Genomic DNA, 16,607 nt, shown 5'->3' on the forward strand with positions numbered 1-16,607 from the left:
CTGTTGTGCGTTGCCAGGACCTGAAGGATGTGGGTCGCTGTCAGACTCTGGACGCTGCTCTGCTGCCAGAGAACCGCGGGAAAAATCGCTACAACAACATCCTGCCCTGTCAGTCGGTTACCATGGCAACTCTGAACCACCACCCAACACATTCCACACAGTGCCGGCCTCACTGTGTGTGTGTGTGTGTGTGTGTGTGTGTGTGTGTGTGTGTTCAGATGACTCCACCAGAGTGAAGTTGTCCTACGTGGATGATGATCCTTGTTCAGACTACATCAACGCAAGCTACATCCCCGTAAGACACAACTACACTCAACAGCAAACCACACACAACTACAGCAAACTACACACAACTGCTGCAATCTACACTCAACTACAGGAAACCACACACAACTAAAGCAAACTACACACAACTACAGGAAACTACTCACAACTACAGCAAACTACACACAACTACAAGAAAACACAACTACGGGAAACTACACAAAACTACAGTAAACTACACAAAAATACAGCAATCTACAAACAACTAAATCAAACTACACACAACTACAGGAAACTACACACAACTACAGGAAAATACACACAAGTACAGCAAACTACACACAACTACAGGAAAACACACACAACTACAGGAAACTACACACAACTACAGCAAACTACACACAACAGCAAACTACATACAACTACAGCAAACTACACAAAACTACAGCAATCTACACACAACTAAAGCAAACCACACACAACAGCAAACTACATACAACTACATCAAACTACACACAACTACAACAAACTACACACGACTACAGGAAACTACACACAACTACAAGAAAGTACAACTACAGGAAACTACACAAAAATACAGCAATCTACAAACAACTAAATCAAACTACACACAACTACAGGAAACTACACACAACTACAGGAAAATACACACAAGTACAGCAAACTACACACAACTACAGGAAAACACACACAACTACAGGAAACTACACACAACTACAGCAAACTACACACAACAGCAAACTACACACAACTACAGCAAACTACACAACACTACAGCAATCTACACACAAAGCAAACTACACTCAACAGCAAACTACACACAACGACATCAAACTACAGCAAACCACAGCAAACTACACAAAACTACAGCAATCTACACACAACGAAAGCGAACTACACACAACAGCAAACTATACACAACTACAGGAAACTACAGGAATCTACACACAACTACAGAAAACCACACTCACGTACAGTAAACTACACACAAGTTCGCTCAACTGCAGGAAATAAAAACCCTGCAGTAAACCACACAATGCCAATAAATGACACACAACTACAGTAAAATAAATACAACTACACTCATTGAAAGTAAACTACAGTCACTGACAGGGAAGACAGAAAGGTCAGAGGTCACAGCAGCACACTGCGCCGTGTGACTGCCGCTCATGTATTCATGACTGATCCAGTATGTTCCGATTGTCAGCCTGTCTGGGTTCGGTTGTCCGTGTGTGTGTGTGTGTGTGTGTGTGTGTGTGTGTGTGTGTGTGTGTCCAGGGCGAGCGCTTCAGGCGGGAGTACGTCGCGGCCCAGGGCCCGCTGCCCGGCACCAAGGACGACTTCTGGAAGCTGGTCTGGGAGCAGAACGTCCAGAACCTGGTGATGGTGACGCAGTGTGTGGAGAAGGGCCGGGTGGGTCAGGCAGCGCCGGGGCAGGGCGGGCCGGGGCGGGCCGGGGCGGGGAGGCCGGGTGGGTCAGGCAGCGCCGGGGCAGGGCGGGCCGGGGCGGGCCGGGGCGGGGAGGCCGGGTGGGTCAGGCAGCGCCGGGGCAGGGCGGGCCGGGGCGGGCCGGGGGGGCCGGGTGGGTCAGGCAGCGCCGGGGCAGGGCAGGGCGGGGCAGGGCGGGCCGGGGAGGCCGGGTGGGTCAGGCAGCGCCGGGGCAGGGCGGGCCGGGGCGGGCCGGGGAGGCCGGGTGGGTCAGGCAGCGCCGGGGCAGGGCGGGCCGGGGCGGGCCGGGGCGGGGAGGCCGGGTGGGTCAGGCAGCGCCGGGGCAGGGCGGGCCGGGGCGGGCCGGGGAGGCCGGGTGGGTCAGGCAGCGCCGGGGCAGGGCAGGGCGGGGCAGGGCGGGCCGGGGCAGGGCGGGGCAGGGCGGGGCAGGGCGGGCCGGGGAGGCCGGGTGGGTCAGGCAGCGCCGGGGCAGGGCGGGGCGGGGCAGGGCGGGGAAGCCGGGTGGGTCAGGCAGCGCCGGGGCAGGGCGGGGCGGGCCGGGGCGGGGCGGGGCAGGGCGGGGCAGGGCGGGGCGGGCCGGGGCGGGGCGGGGTATGGCAGGGCGGGCCGGGGCTCACCTGCTCGTCTCGCTGCAGGTGAAGTGCGATCACTACTGGCCCCCGGACCAGGACCCCCTGTACTACGGAGACCTGGTGGTCCACATGCTGTCGGAGTCGGTTCTGCCTGAGTGGACCATCCGGGAGTTCAACATCTGCAGTGTACGCTCCGCCCGGCGAGCCCAGCTCTCCACTGCACCACAGTGCCACACTCACCTGTGTGTGTGTGTGTGTGTGTGTGTGTGTGTGTGTGTGTGTGTGTGTGTGTGTGTGTGTGTGTGTGTTTCAGGAGGACCAGCTGGGTCTCCGTCGTCTGGTCCGACAGTTCCACTACACGGTCTGGCCAGACCACGGCGTTCCAGAAACCACACAGTCCCTGATCCAGTTTGTCCGAACCGTCCGGGACTACGTGAACCGGTGTCCAGGATCTGGGCCCACCGTGGTCCACTGCAGGTGGGTCCTGGACCTCGGTCCTGGGAGGGGAGGCAGACTGTCCCTGTGACCCATGTGTGTCCCTGTGTGTGTCCTGTGTGTGTTCCTGTGTGTTTCCTGTGTGTTTCCTGTGTGTGTCCTGTGTGTGTCCCTGTGTGTGTCCTGTGTGTGTCCTGTGTGTGTCCTGTGTGTGTCCTGTGTGTGTCGTGTGTGTCCTGTGTGTGTCCCTGTGTGTGTTCCTGTGTGTGTTCCTGTGTGTGTCCCTGTGTGTGTCCTGTGTGTCCTGTGTGTGTCCTGTGTGTGTCCTGTGTGTGTCCTGTGTGTCTCCCTGTGTGTGTCCTGTGTGTGTCCTGTGTGTCTCCCTGTGTGTGTCCTGTGTGTGTCCTGTGTGTGTCCTGTGTGTCTCCCTGTGTGTGTCCTGTGTGTGTCCTGTGTGTGTCCTGTGTGTCCTGTGTGTGTCCTGTGTGTGTCCTGTGTGTGTCCTGTGTGTTTCCTGTGTGTGTCCTGTGTGTTTCCTGTGTGTGTCCTGTGTGTGTCCCTGTGTGTGTCCTGTGTGTGTCCTGTGTGTTTCCTGTGTGTGTCCTGTGTGTTTCCTGTGTGTTTCCTGTGTGTGTCCTGTGTGTGTCCCTGTGTGTGTCCTGTGTGTGTCCTGTGTGTGTCCTGTGTGTGTCCCTGTGTGTGTTCCTGTGTGTGTTTCCTGTGTGTGTCCTGTGTGTGTCCTGTGTGTTTCCTGTGTGTGTCCTGTGTGTTTCCTGTGTGTGTCCTGTGTGTTTCCTGTGTGTTTCCTGTGTGTTTCCTGTGTGTGTCCTGTTTGTTTCCTGTGTGTGTCCTGTGTGTTTCCTGTGTGTTTCCTGTGTGTGTCCTGTGTGTTTCCTGTGTGTTTCCTGTGTGTGTCCTGTGTGTGTCCTGTGTGTTTCCTGTGTGTGTCCTGTGTGTTTCCTGTGTGTGTCCCTGTGTGTCCTGTGTGTGTCCTGTGTGTTTCCTGTGTGTGTCCTGTGTGTGTCCTGTGTGTTTCCTGTGTGTTTCCTGTGTGTGTCCTGTGCGTGTCCCTTTGTGTGTCCTGTGTGTCCTGTGTGTGTCCCTTTGTGTGTCCTGTGTGTGTCCTGTGTGTGTCCTGTGTGTGTCCCTGTGTGTGTCCTGTGTGTGTCCTGTGTGTCCTGTGTGTGTCCTGTGTGTGTCCTGTGTGTGTCCTGTGTGTGCAGTGCCGGGGTGGGCCGGACTGGGACCTTCATCGTCCTGGACCGGGTCCTGCAGCAGCTGGACTCCAGCGACACGTTGGACATCTACGGCTCGGTGTTCGACCTGCGGCTCCACCGCTCGCACATGGTGCAGACCCAGGTGAGCCCGGTGCATGCTGGGAGGACCGCTGGGTCCGGGACGGCCGGCTGACCGGCGCGTGTCCTCCTGGACAGGGTCAGTACCTCTTCATCCACCAGTGTGTCCGGGACGTCCTGCGGGCCCGGAAGCTGCGCTGTGAGCAGGAACAGCTCGTCCACCTCAGACCGTGACGTCCCCCCGGTGAGTCCTCAGACTGTCCCCGTCCATGCAGGGAGACATGAAGACTTGATTTATTTCACTCTTTGGTGTCCTGGTTGTTCCACAGAGATGCTGTGACACCACAGCGCCCTCTACTGAGCCCCCTACTGAGCCCCCTACTGAGGCCCCTACTGAGCCCCCCTACTGAGGCCCCTACTGAGCCCCCTACTGAGCCCCCCTACTGAGCCCCCCTACTGAGCCCCCTACTGAGCCCCCTACTGAGCCCCCTACTGAGCCCCCCTACTGAGCCCCCCTACTGAGCCCCCCCTACTGAGCCCCCTACTGAGGCCCCTACTGAGCCCCCCTACTGAGCCCCCCTACTGAGCCCCCCTACTGAGCCCCCTACTGAGCCCCCCTACTGAGCCCCCTACTGAGCCCCCCTACTGAGCCCCCCTACTGAGGCCCCTACTGAGCCCCCCTACTGAGCCCCCTACTGAGCCCCCCTACTGAGGCCCCTACTGAGCCCCCTACTGAGGCCCCTACTGAGCCCCCCTACTGAGCCCCCCTACTGAGCCCCCCTACTGAGGCCCCCTACTGAGCCCCCCTACTGAGCCCCCTACTGAGCCCCCCTACTGAGGCCCCTACTGAGCCCCCCTACTGAGCCCCCTACTGAGCCCCCCTACTGAGGCCCCTACTGAGCCCCCTACTGAGGCCCCTACTGAGCCCCCCTACTGAGCCCCCCTACTGAGCCCCCCTACTGAGGCCCCCTACTGAGCCCCCCTACTGAGCCCCCCTACTGAGGCCCCTACTGAGCCCCCCTACTGAGCCCCCTACTGAGCCCCCCCTACTGAGCCCCTACTGAGGCCCCTACTGAGCCCCCCTACTGAGGCCCCCTACTGAGCCCCCCCTACTGAGCCCCCTACTGAGGCCCCTACTGAGCCCCCCCTACTGAGCCCCCCTACTGAGGCCCCTACTGAGCCCCCCTACTGAGCCCCCCTACTGAGCCCCCCCTACTGAGCCCCCTACTGAGGCCCCTACTGAGCCCCCCTACTGAGCCCCCCTACTGAGCCCCCCTACTGAGCCCCCTACTGAGCCCCCCTACTGAGCCCCCCTACTGAGGCCCCTACTGAGCCCCCCTACTGAGCCCCCTACTGAGCCCCCCTACTGAGGCCCCTACTGAGCCCCCTACTGAGGCCCCTACTGAGCCCCCCTACTGAGCCCCCCTACTGAGCCCCCCTACTGAGGCCCCTACTGAGCCCCCCTACTGAGCCCCCCTACTGAGGCACCTACTGAGCCCCCCTACTGAGCCCCCCTACTGAGCCCCCCTACTGAGGCCCCTACTGAGCCCCCCTACTGAGCCCCCCTACTGAGCCCCCCTACTGAGGCCCCTACTGAGCCCCCCTACTGAGCCCCCCTACTGAGGCCCCTACTGAGCCCCCTACTGAGGCCCCTACTGAGCCCCCCTACTGAGCCCCCCTACTGAGGCCCCTACTGAGCCCCCCTACTGAGGCCCCTACTGAGCCCCCCTACTGAGCCCCCTACTGAGGCCCCTACTGAGCCCCCCTACTGAGCCCCCTACTGAGCCCCCCTACTGAGCCCCCCCTCTAGAGCTGGGCGATATGTCCTCAAATCAACACGAGGACATCCTGGTCCGGTCCCGTCCAGAGCCCTGCCGGGACCTGGACCTCCGGACGCCGAGCTGCTCGTGTCTCGATGCAAACAAACTACCGCAGCTGATCTGGCCTTTCAAATAAAACAGCATGGGGAGCTTCTGCAGAGACAATCAGCTGATCAGTCAGCTGATCGGTCAGATGACCTTTAACCTGCAGCCCTGCAGGCTGTTAGCCTGTTAGCTTGTAGCTGGTAGCGGCTAAGCTAGCATGGGGCCAGGCTAGTGTCCAGAGATCATCTGTCTGCTCTGAGGACAGTCACTGTGGATTTAACCAGGAGCGGGCGGAGCCATGTCTTAAAGGGACGGGAGCACAGCGTCTTAAAGGGACGGAAGACAGCCCACCTACATCGCAAAAAAGGACTTTATTTTATTTATTTTTTCTCAGCAGTGGACATGCTGACATGCACAACATGACGTTGGTTATTGTAGTGAATTTCAGTATTGGTAAATTTTCGGCATATCGCCCAGGCCGCCCTCCCACTGTGGCGCCCCCTGCTGGAGGGCATCCAGATGTGGCGCCCCCATAGATTGTTAATTCAATGGACAGACCCTTCCTGACGTCCCCCACAGCGTCCCAGATCCTGTTCTGAAGACTCCAGCGAGTCCAGCAGGACGTCTCCATGTTGACCATTAGAAACCAGATGTAATGTGATTGGTCCAGCCTGTCATGTGACCGCATCACGTGGACAGAGGGGCCGCTGTGATTGGGCGATTTATGCAAAACTTTAACCCGTAATATAAAATCAACAGATGATGAATGTGAAAACCAGAGTCTGGTGAAGCAGCAGGGTGGAGAACCAGAGACCGAGACCAGGACCTGGTCTGGAACCACCAGCTTTATATGTTCATTTTCACTCTGAAAATCGGCCTTTTGAAATGGGTTCCAATGAGACCGGGGCTCTTTTTGAAACCAGCATCATCGCCCCCTGCTGGAATTTCCCGGAATTACAGCTTTCTCACACTTCAGCATCATCGTCATGTTTTCTGAGCAGAGGCTGGCGCCTGGGCGCCCCATACTCTGGCGCCCCCTACTGTGGTAAGCCGTACTCACAGCACCCTCTGCTACACACACACACACACACACACACAGACACACACACACAGACACACACACACACAGACACACTCCGTGCAGAATGAAGCTGTTTCACGTGAGCAGCTGCTTCTTGTGTCTCTGCTGCATTTAAAGACTTTAACTGTAAATAAATATTGTAATGATACTGAGGCTGCTTCTGCTCCATCTGTACTCTGCTCATCCTGTGTGTGTGTGTGTGTGTGTGTGTGTGTGTGTGTGTGTGTGTGTGTGTGTGTGTGTGTGTGTGTGTGTGTGTGTGTGAGGGAGTGTGGTTCAGTTCCTGGGCTGGGTGGAGGGACGTGGTCCTGTGCCGTAGAGACGGGTGGAGGACAGTGGGACAGTGGAGGGCTGATCTGATCAGTTCAGTGTTCGTTGTTCTTCTGATGTTTTTGTGAAGTTTTTGCATTGTTGTGTAGTTTTCATGAAGTTTTGTATTGTGTAGTTTTAGCGTTGTGTGGTATTTATGCTTTTTAGTTTTTCTGCAGTTTTTTCTGTTGTCCTGTTGTTTTTCTTTGGTTTTGGTGTTGTTCTCTAGTTTTGGTGTCAGTGTGTAGTTTTTGTGTTGTTCTCTGGCTTTGGTGTACTGTCATTTTTGTGTTGTTCTGTAGCTTTTGTGTTGTGTGTTTCTGTGTTGTTGTCCAATATTGGTGTTGTTCTGTAGCTTTTGTGTTAGGTAGTTTATGTTGTGTCGTGTGTTTGTTGCTGCCTGGTTTTTATGTTGTTCTGAAGCTTTGGTGTTGTGTAGTTTTGGTGTTGTGGACTAGCTTTGGTGTTGTTCTGCAGTTTTTGGAATGCTGTGAACTTTTGTGTTGTGTAGTTTTGGTGTTGTATAGTTTTGTGTGTTGTTCTCTAGTTGTTGTTGTTGTCTAGCTTTGCTGTTCTGTAGTCTTTGTGTTGAGTAGTTTTGCTGGTTTTTGTTTCATTAAGTGATTGTGTGATGACGTGATGGTGTTGTTTAGAGTTTGTGTTAGTCTGTGCTGGTTCCCTGCAGTGTTCTTCATGTCTCATTTACAGTATTTTGATTTTCCTGCTTTCATTTTCCATGTTGTTTGCTTTAAATTGACGTTGTTTCTGTTTCTCTAGAACAGGTTCTCGCCCTTCCTGGGCAGGTCTCCATCAGACTCAGATCCGATCTATACTTGAAATATTTTTTAAATTGTTTTTAGGCTGTGTTGTTTGTAGCTTTCTTGACGTTTTGTTACTTGCTGAAATGTTTTCGTTATTTTCGTATGTCTTTTACTTTCGGGACACTTTCCGGCGCCATGATTGTCGTCAGTGCTGGTTTTTTTTTTTGTGACTCTTCGTCACCCTGGATCCTCCTCGTTCCTCTTCGTCTTCCTCGTTAATTTTCGTCCATCGTCGTCACTTTCCGTCACTCTTCGTTACTTTCCGTCACTCTTCGTTACTTTCCGTCACTCTTCGTTCCCTGCGCTTCCTCCTCCTGCTCCGCTCTGCTGGCGCTCCTCTGTACGGCGCATGCGCACTGCGGCGGCCTGCTGTCGGAAGTTTGGCGGAGTTGCAGTGATTTAGCTTTGGACGGCTAACAGCTAGCATCGCAGCGACGCTCCGACCGGACCAAACTTTGATTTAGGGACTGAAAAAGTGCGCTTGGACGCCGAGCGGGGGGCGGCGGAGATCCCGGGGCGGCTGTGGATGGTCGCGGACCGGTTTGTGGCCGCGGATTGGTTCGGGGAGCAGCTTTCGAGCTCTTTGGAAGAAGTTGTGATTGTTTTTTTTTGGCGCTCTGAAAGATGGAGGATCTGTAGCAGCGGGCTAACTCTGCTAGCTGCCCTGCTCTCCGGTCCTCTGGATCCCGGACCTGAAGCCCAGCCACACTTCGGCCGTGTGGAGGAGCGGACCGCTTGAACGCCGTCTCTCGACCCGCCGACGGAGGCCCGGTGAGTAGGGCCCGGTCCGGCCCGGGACGTGTCGGAAGTACCGGAGTCTCGACGAAAGGAGGCTAGCTTAGCCTGCTGCTAACTAGCTGCCATTAACCCAAAGGGAAAGTTCTCCAGCAGGTTGTCCAGTGTCAGCGGGTGAACCGGGGTCAGACCGCGGCCAGCTGGTCAGCGCGCTCCCGCTGCAGGCGCGCCGGGGTCACTAGTCCTGACCTGGAACTGCTGAAGTTAGTCAGAAAGTCAGAGACGGCGCATCTGGAAACACCAGGAAGTTAACCAGGTGGAAGAGTTAGATGGTCCGAGGACTGAGACTCCTCCAGGTGTCCTTCATCCTCATCCTCATCCTCATCCTCAGGGTCACTCTGAAGAGTCATCCAAACTTATTGCAGTAGTGTAGCTGTGTGTGTCTGTGTGTCTGTGTGTGTGTGTGTGTGTGTTGGTTGTCTGTCTTGTATGTTTGTTTGTGTGTGTGATGTCTGTCTCTGTGTGATTGTGTCAGTGTAATGTATGTCAGTCGGTGTGTGAGATGTGTGTCTGTGTGTGTTTGTTCGTTTTTTGATTCTCGTTCATCAATACTGAGGACCAGAATGAGTTTTAGACCCGCAGACTGAGGACAGGTTTGCTGGTTCTCACTTCCTGACAGACCTTGTTGAGGGTTCAGGCTGGATTGTCGGGTTAGAACTAGAGGTGTGAATCTTTGACCCACAAAACGGTTCGATTCGATCTCGATTCACAGGCTACGATTCGATTCAAGGGCAATTCATAAAAAATATTTAGCAATTCGATACAAATTGACAATTTACTGTAACTGTCAGGAACTCTGTAACTAAGAGAGAAAAACAGAAATTAAACTTCAAAACAGCTTTTGTTTATTTTTTTGTATTCAGAGTAAACCAAAACAGACTTCAACAACTACAGTCATTTCAACAACTTCAAACTCTGCCTGTACTTAAAATACAAGCCCAATGAAAAAAACTAAGGTATAAAAAAATAAATTATTACAAAATAAAATAAATATGATTTATAGAAATAAATATAAATAAATTGAATAATGATAAATATAAATAAAAAGTGGCCCGCGAACAATCATATCTGGCCGACCAGATGATTTTAAGAATGTGAGGCAGCTGCTTCACATCGATGACCCTGTCAGGACCAGCTCCTCCTGAACCGCCTTCATCACCTGTGAAACACCTGAAACCCTCCCATTCAGTGAACGACCTGCGGCGCTGTGCAGCACCGTGCTGCGTTCAGGGACACTCCGTAAAAGCGTCCTGCTGCGAGATGTCGCAGTCAGAGGTTAGCTTAGCTGTTAGCCACCGACGAACTAGCTGGATTTGAACGATTCCTTCACGCTTCAACAGTCAGTCGACGGGACGCATCTCAGCTTCTGAGACGGTGGAAAGAAGATTTAAACTCGAGACAGAACGGGAAAGGTGTTGTTGACGGACAGTTCAGTTCTGAGAGGAAGTGTGTGAGCGGCGTAGCGGCGGCTTGGAGAGAAGGAGGGAAACATTGTTCTGGTAGGTGTAACTTTGGGGTTTAGCGTGGCTGTTTACTGTTCTGATGGTTGTTTTATCTGCAGCTTGTTGTTCAGTGACCATCGTGTTGCTCTCGGATGCAGCAGGTGACGGTCGCTCAGCTGTGAGGCGTTCAGGTTCCAAAGTCACAATCAGGCTCTTTTCAGATCTGAGATAAAGCAGTAACATGGCGGCGACGTGAGACGCCGTTTTGCGCCGGAGGCAGCGTTTATGTATACATACTGGGTACAGCATGTACTGGAATTTAAAAAAACCGATGCGTGGGCAGAAATCCGGGCCGTCGGACCGTTCTTACTGCATCTGAACCGATCTCGGCTCCGTGGTCCGATCCACTCGGATCGTTTGTTACAAAAAGATAACCGATCCTAAGTCGGTTATCGTTACACCCCTAGTTAGAACTGGGTTTAGGTCAGGTTTAGGGTCTGGGTTTGGGTTAGAACTGGGTTTAGGTCAGGTTTGGGGTCAGGGTTTGGGTTAGAACTGGGTTTAGGTCAGGTTTAGGGTCTGGGTTTGGGTTAGAACTGGGTTTAGGTCAGGTTTAGGGTCTGGGTTTGGGTTAGAACTGGGTTTAGGTCAGGTTTGGGGTCAGGGTTTGGGTTAGAACTGGGTTCAGGTCAGGTTTAGGGTCAGGGTTTGGGTTAGAACTGGGTTTAGGTCAGGTTTAGGGTCTGGGTTTGGGTTAGAACTGGGTTTAGGTCAGGTTTAGGGTCAGGGTTTGGGTTAGAACTGGGTTCAGGTCAGGTTTAGGGTCAGGGTTTGGGTTAGAACTGGGTTTAGGTCAGGTTTAGGGTCTGGGTTTGGGTTGGAACTGGGTTTAGGTCAGGTTTAGGGTCAGGGTTTGGGTTAGAACTGGGTTTAGGTCAGGTTTAGGGTCTGGGTTTGGGTTAGAACTGGGTTTAGGTCAGGTTTAGGGTCTGGGTTTGGGTTAGAACTGGGTTTAGGTCAGGTTTGGGGTCTGGGTTTGGGTTAGAACTGGGTTCAGGTCAGGTTTAGGGTCAGGGTTTGGGTTAGAACTGGGTTCAGGTCAGGTTTAGGGTCAGGGTTTGGGTTAGAACTGGGTTTAGGTCAGGTTTAGGGTCTGGGTTTGGGTTAGAACTGGGTTTAGGTCAGGTTTAGGGTCTGGGTTTGGGTTAGAACTGGGTTTAGGTCAGGTTTAGGGTCTGGGTTTGGGTTAGAACTGGGTTTAGGTCAGGTTTAGGGTCTGGGTTAGGCCTTTCTTTTTGATGGTTAAGGTGGGGGGGAGGGGCGAGGGAATGTCTGATGTCATAAATGTCCTCACAACTCCAGAAAGACAAATGTTTGTGCGTGTGTGATGTTTGTCTCTGTTTTTGTGAAGGATGTGTGTGTGTGTGTGTGTGTGTGTGTGTGTGTGTGTGTGGTGTGTGTGTGTGTGTGTGTGTGTGTGTGTGTTTGTGTGTGTGTGTGTGTGTGTCAGGTTTCCACAGCTGATGTGTGTCAGTAGTGGAGCTGATGCTGATGATGATGATGATGATGATGATGAAGCTGATAAAACTGGATCAGGGCCGTTAGGCTTCAAAGGTCATGACCTTCAGATTTGTTTTTGGGACAATCCCGCTGTCTCCTGTGAGCCTCTGACTGACAGCTGGGGGCGGGGCTGGGGGCGGGGCTGGATGCTGATGACATCATCAGAATGAGCACTCGGAGGTCTCCACCTTCCAGTCAGATTGACGGGTCGATCAGAACCAGACTGATCCGGATCAGATTAAAGAACCGGGCCGCCTCTACCGCACAGCCGGAGGGGGCCGGCGTCTCCATGGTAACCGGTCACAGTCAGACGACCCCATCAGCAACCAGCCAGGGGTCACCGAGGGGTCACTGATGACATCACAAGGGACTCAAACTGAAGAGTGTGTGTGTGTGTGTGTGTGTGTGTGTGTGTGTGTGTGTGTGTGTGTGTGTGTGTGTGTGTGTGTGTTGCAGAGTGACTGAAGCATGAGCGGCCCTCAGGCTCTGAGGATGGAAGCAGAGCTGGAGGCAGGATCTCGGTGAGTACAATGTGCATGTGCACGTGTGTGTGTGTGAGGCTGAGGCTGATGTTCCGTGTGTGTGTGTGTGTGTGTGTGTGTGTCTCAGACGTCAGATGGTGCTGTGAAGAAGCCATGGGTAGCTGCCTAAGCTGTCCAGAGAAAGAGTCGATTCCAGATAATCATCAGAGTAAATTCAAGGTGACTGTAAACACACACACACACACACACACACACACACACACACACACACACACACACACACACAGCTCGCGGCTTGTTGGGCCTGACCCTGCTGGCCTCCGCCCCCAGGTGATCAATGTGGACGACGATGGGAACGAGCTGGGCTCGGGCGTGATGGAGCTGACCGACGCCGAGCTGGTGCTCCACACTCATCGCCGTGACGACGTCAGGTGGCCGTACCTGTGCCTGCGGCGCTATGGCTACGACTCCAACCTGTTCTCCTTCGAGAGCGGCCGGCGCTGTCAGACCGGACAAGGTAGGCCCCGAAGCCCCGCCCCCTCGCCGTGACAGAACGCGCCGGCGCGGCGGCGTGCGGCGGGAGGCGCGGCGTGACGTGTCGCCGTTGTCTTCAGGGATCTTTGCCTTCAAGTGCTGCCGGGCGGAGGAGATCTTCAACATGCTGCAGGAGGTGATGCACAGCCACAGCATCAGCGTGGTGGAGGAGGCGGTGCTGGAGCCCGGCCAGCAGGGGGCGCTCACCCCCGCCGCCCTGGGCTACTCGGTGCCCTCGGTGCCCAACGGCGTGAGCAGGGTTCCCTCGGCGGGCGACGCCCCGTCCCACCCCTCCACCCGCCACCCGTCGGTGGCCTCCACCCGCCTGCCGTCGGTGGGCGAGGAGTCCACACACCCCCTGCTGGTGGCCGAGGACACGGTGAGAACCCCGCCCCCTCCGCCCCCGCCCCGCCCCCACCCGCCTCATGCTCAGAGTGTGTGTGTGTGTGTGTGTGTGTGTGCAGGTGCACACCTACGTGAACACGTCGGGCCTCCTGGAGGAGCAGCCCAGTCCTCTGACGGTCACCACTCCTCTGGAGAGTCCCACGTCTCCCCCGTGTCCTCCGACCCCTCCCCCCCCGCGGGACCGGCCCGAGGCGGCGGCGGCGGCGGCGGCGCCGGAGCCCCAGGTGCTGCTGGAGCCGCAGAGCGTGCGCTTCGTGCTCGGCCCCACGCCGGTTCAGCGTCAGCTGATGGAGAAGGAGCGGCGGCAGAAGGAGCAGAAGGAGGGGGAGGAGCCCCGAGAGACCAACGGCCACCCGGAGGCGGCGCCGGCGGCGGAGGCGGAGCCCGAGCCGCCGCACTCCAACGGCTCGTCGTCCGCGCCTCGCCGCCACCGCCCGCCGCCGCTCACCCCCGACCTGCAGAATGTCAACAACTCGGCGCAGCGGCGCACCGCCCTGCTGGACTACGAGAACCTGCCGGCGCTGCCGCCGGTGTGGGAGACCCGCAAGCCGAGCTCGGAGGAGGAGGAGGGCGGCGGCGGCGGCGGCGGCCTCAAGACGCCGGCGCTCAACGGCTTCGGCCACCACCCGCTGCTGCACTCCTACTCCCACCCGCTGTCCGCCGCCCTCGAGTCCTCGCACAACTACGTGAACACGGAGAACGTGACGGCGCCGCTGAGCGCCCACCGGGCCGACACGGCGCGGCGCCGCGCCGACGGCCCCACCGTCTTCAACTTCGACTTCCGCCGGCCGGCGCCGCCGGGCCACCCGGAGCCGCCCAAGACTCTCAACTACATCGAGGTGGAGATGGACGGCGGCGCCGGCGCCAAGGGCGCCTCGGACGGCAGCGGCCCTCACACGCCTCGCACCCCCACCTCGCCGCTGCCGCCCACCACGCCCACCCGCCGCACCGAGCTCTACGCCCTCATCGACATCGAGCGCACCGCCGCCATGTCCAGCCTGCAGAAGGCGCGGCCGCGGGACGACGGCACGTCGCGCAAAACCAGACACAACAGCACCGAGCTGCCCACCAAGAGCACGGCGTGACTCCGCCTCCACGGACTCTGACCAATCGCAGCGCCGAGGCTCGCCCGCCGCCATGTTTATAGACTGCATTCCATATCTAGTACACGTCAGTATTACTGAGAGAGCATTCCATTTAGCTGTAACTCCACCTTCTACCTGTGCAGAGAGCCTCACAATAAAGCTCCTTGATTTGTACGCAGCTCGTCTGGCCCCGCCTCCTCCGTCTCCACGGCAACACGCCGTCTTCAATGACAGACGGCAACACGACGGGCTACACAACAACACGACACACAGCACGACAACACTCAACACAACACAACACAACACAACACAACACAATGGCAGAACAACATAATGACAAGTCATGTTGAGTGTTTTTGTCGTGTCAGTGTGTTGTTATCAGTGTGTTGTTACCAGTGTGTTGTTACCAGTGTTGTTACCCGTGTGTTGTTACCCGTGTGTTGTTACCCGTGTGTTGTTATCAGTGTGTTGACTGTTGGCGTCTTGAGTGTTGTCACTGTGTTGAGTGTTACGTTGGGTGTTGTCATGTCGAGTGTTTTTGTTGTGCTGTTGTCTTTTTGAGCGCTGTCATGTGGAGTGGTGTTGAGTGTTGTGTTGTGTTGAGTGTTGTCATTTGGATGTTGTCGTGTTCAGTGTTGCCATGATTAGTGTTTTCGTTGTGTTGTGTTGCCGTTGTCGTCACTGTTCAGTGTTTTTGTGTTGAGTGTTGTCGACTTTTTGAGGTTTGTCACTGTTGTGTTGTCATGTTGAGCGTAGCATGTTTAGTGTTGTGTTGAGTTTTGCCATTTTGTGTGTTGTCATTGTGTTGTTGTCTTGAGTGTTATTTTGAGTGTTGTGTTAACCTGTTGTGTCGTCATCTTGAGTGTTGTCATTTGGATGTTGTCGTGATGAGTCATTTTTAGTGTTTTTGTTGTGTTGCCATTGTCTTCATTGTTGTCTTGTTGTGTTGAGCGTTGTGTTGTTGAGCGTTGTGTTGTCTCATGTTGAATTATATTGTTGTCGCTGTCTTGAGTGTTGTATTGTGTTTAGTGTGGTGTCGTGTTGTTATATTGTTGTCTGTTGTCGTGCTGAGTGTTTTGTTTGTGTTGACTTGTCGTGTTGTGTTGACTGTTGTGTCTGAGTGAAAAAGCAGTTTTTCTTGATTTCCGCTGTGAACGGTGTTCTGTCTCCTCCCTGCTGACCGCCAGAGGCGGAGCCTAAAGCACTGGAATGACCAACGCCAGCTTGGTCACGAGGAATCCCAGAGACCAGTCCCACTGGGACCAGACCAGACCAGTCCCACTGGGACCAGACCAGACCAGACCAGTCCCACTGGGACCACTTGGACCAGTCCAGTCCAGTCCCACTGGGCCCAGTAGGACCAGACCAGTCCCACTGGGACCACTGGGACCAGACCAGTCCCACTGGGACCAGTAGGACCAGACCAGGCCCACTGGGCCCACTGGGACCAGACCAGACCAGTCCCACTGGGCCCAGTAGGACCAGACCAGTCCCACTGGGACCACTGGGACCAGACCAGTCCCACTGGGCCCAGACCAGTCCCACTGGGACCAGTAGGACCAGACCAGTCCCACTGGGCCCAGTAGGACCAGACCAGACCAGTCCCACTGGGACCACTGGGACCAGACCAGTCCCACTGGGCCCAGTATCTGTAGGACCTTTGTTTTGTTCGAGCGGGAGTCTAAAACTGGAGCCCGGCCTGAGAATGCGTGGCCTTTACCTCTGCAGCGTCTTTCCAGGCGAGGCTGAATCAGCGTCTCCAGAAGAAGAAAGCCTGAAATATGACAGAGCTCAGAGTGCTGCAGGAAGCGCCTACGACTCGGTGCCGGAGGCGTATCGCCAGAAATTTAGAAACTTTAAAAGTCAGACGGAGTGATGTTGAATCTGGCTGTGAGAAAGTCGCACCGTTTCACAGCCGGAGCGCCTCACACAACGTAAAAAACTACAAACGGCTTCAGGAGTTGATTTTGATGGAAGAGTTGAAGAACCGTTGCGGACAGAACTGCTCCACGTATCGGTGAGCAGAAGGCTTTGGGTGTGTGGGACGCGGCTACGTCGTGCTCATGAAGACTTTTAGCACCATGTTGGGCCGAGTCGTAGCTTCGGCCTGAACCTCGAGCTGAGAGCGCCGCCCTGGTGGAGCGAAACACTGAGTTCAGACGGGACGGGAATCGTTTGTCTCTACCGTCAGA

The 16,607-nt window shown here is 55.5% G+C and overlaps 2 protein-coding genes across 2 annotated transcripts in view; both read left to right on the forward strand.

Annotated features, from left to right (window-relative positions):
* The window catches only part of LOC115392398 (receptor-type tyrosine-protein phosphatase beta-like), a 48,223-nt gene extending 43,785 nt beyond the window's left edge, over nt 1-4,438 (forward strand). The window contains exons 25-32 of the mRNA XM_030096989.1: nt 18-108; nt 219-295; nt 1,564-1,698; nt 2,370-2,492; nt 2,620-2,783; nt 3,965-4,100; nt 4,175-4,280; nt 4,366-4,438. Coding sequence (XP_029952849.1) covers nt 18-108; nt 219-295; nt 1,564-1,698; nt 2,370-2,492; nt 2,620-2,783; nt 3,965-4,100; nt 4,175-4,270 — 822 coding nt within the window. The 3' untranslated portion in view covers nt 4,271-4,280; nt 4,366-4,438. The remainder of the gene's footprint in view (nt 1-17; nt 109-218; nt 296-1,563; nt 1,699-2,369; nt 2,493-2,619; nt 2,784-3,964; nt 4,101-4,174; nt 4,281-4,365) is intronic.
* Nucleotides 4,439-8,368: 3,930 nt separating this feature from the next.
* On the forward strand, nt 8,369-14,589 carry frs2a (fibroblast growth factor receptor substrate 2a). Its single transcript, XM_030096894.1, has 6 exons — nt 8,369-8,883; nt 12,366-12,430; nt 12,519-12,610; nt 12,722-12,908; nt 13,006-13,304; nt 13,390-14,589. The coding sequence occupies exons 3-6, from the start codon at nt 12,545-12,547 to the stop codon at nt 14,413-14,415; spliced, it is 1,578 nt and encodes a 525-aa protein (XP_029952754.1). The 5' UTR covers nt 8,369-8,883; nt 12,366-12,430; nt 12,519-12,544; the 3' UTR covers nt 14,416-14,589.
* Nucleotides 14,590-16,607: the final 2,018 nt, after the last annotated feature.

This window comes from Salarias fasciatus, chromosome 7 (assembly GCF_902148845.1).
Source record: "Salarias fasciatus chromosome 7, fSalaFa1.1, whole genome shotgun sequence".
Taxonomy (NCBI): domain Eukaryota; kingdom Metazoa; phylum Chordata; class Actinopteri; order Blenniiformes; family Blenniidae; genus Salarias; species Salarias fasciatus.

Coding starts and splice junctions, on each gene's coding strand:
- frs2a (XM_030096894.1), top strand. CDS start 12,545: ATGGGTAGCTGCCTAAGCTGTCCAGAGAAAGAGTCGATTCCAGATAAT. Junction 12,611..12,721: donor ATCATCAGAGTAAATTCAAG/GTGACTGTAAAC, acceptor CTCCGCCCCCAG/GTGATCAATGTGGACGACGA. Junction 13,305..13,389: donor TGCTGGTGGCCGAGGACACG/GTGAGAACCCCG, acceptor GTGTGTGTGCAG/GTGCACACCTACGTGAACAC.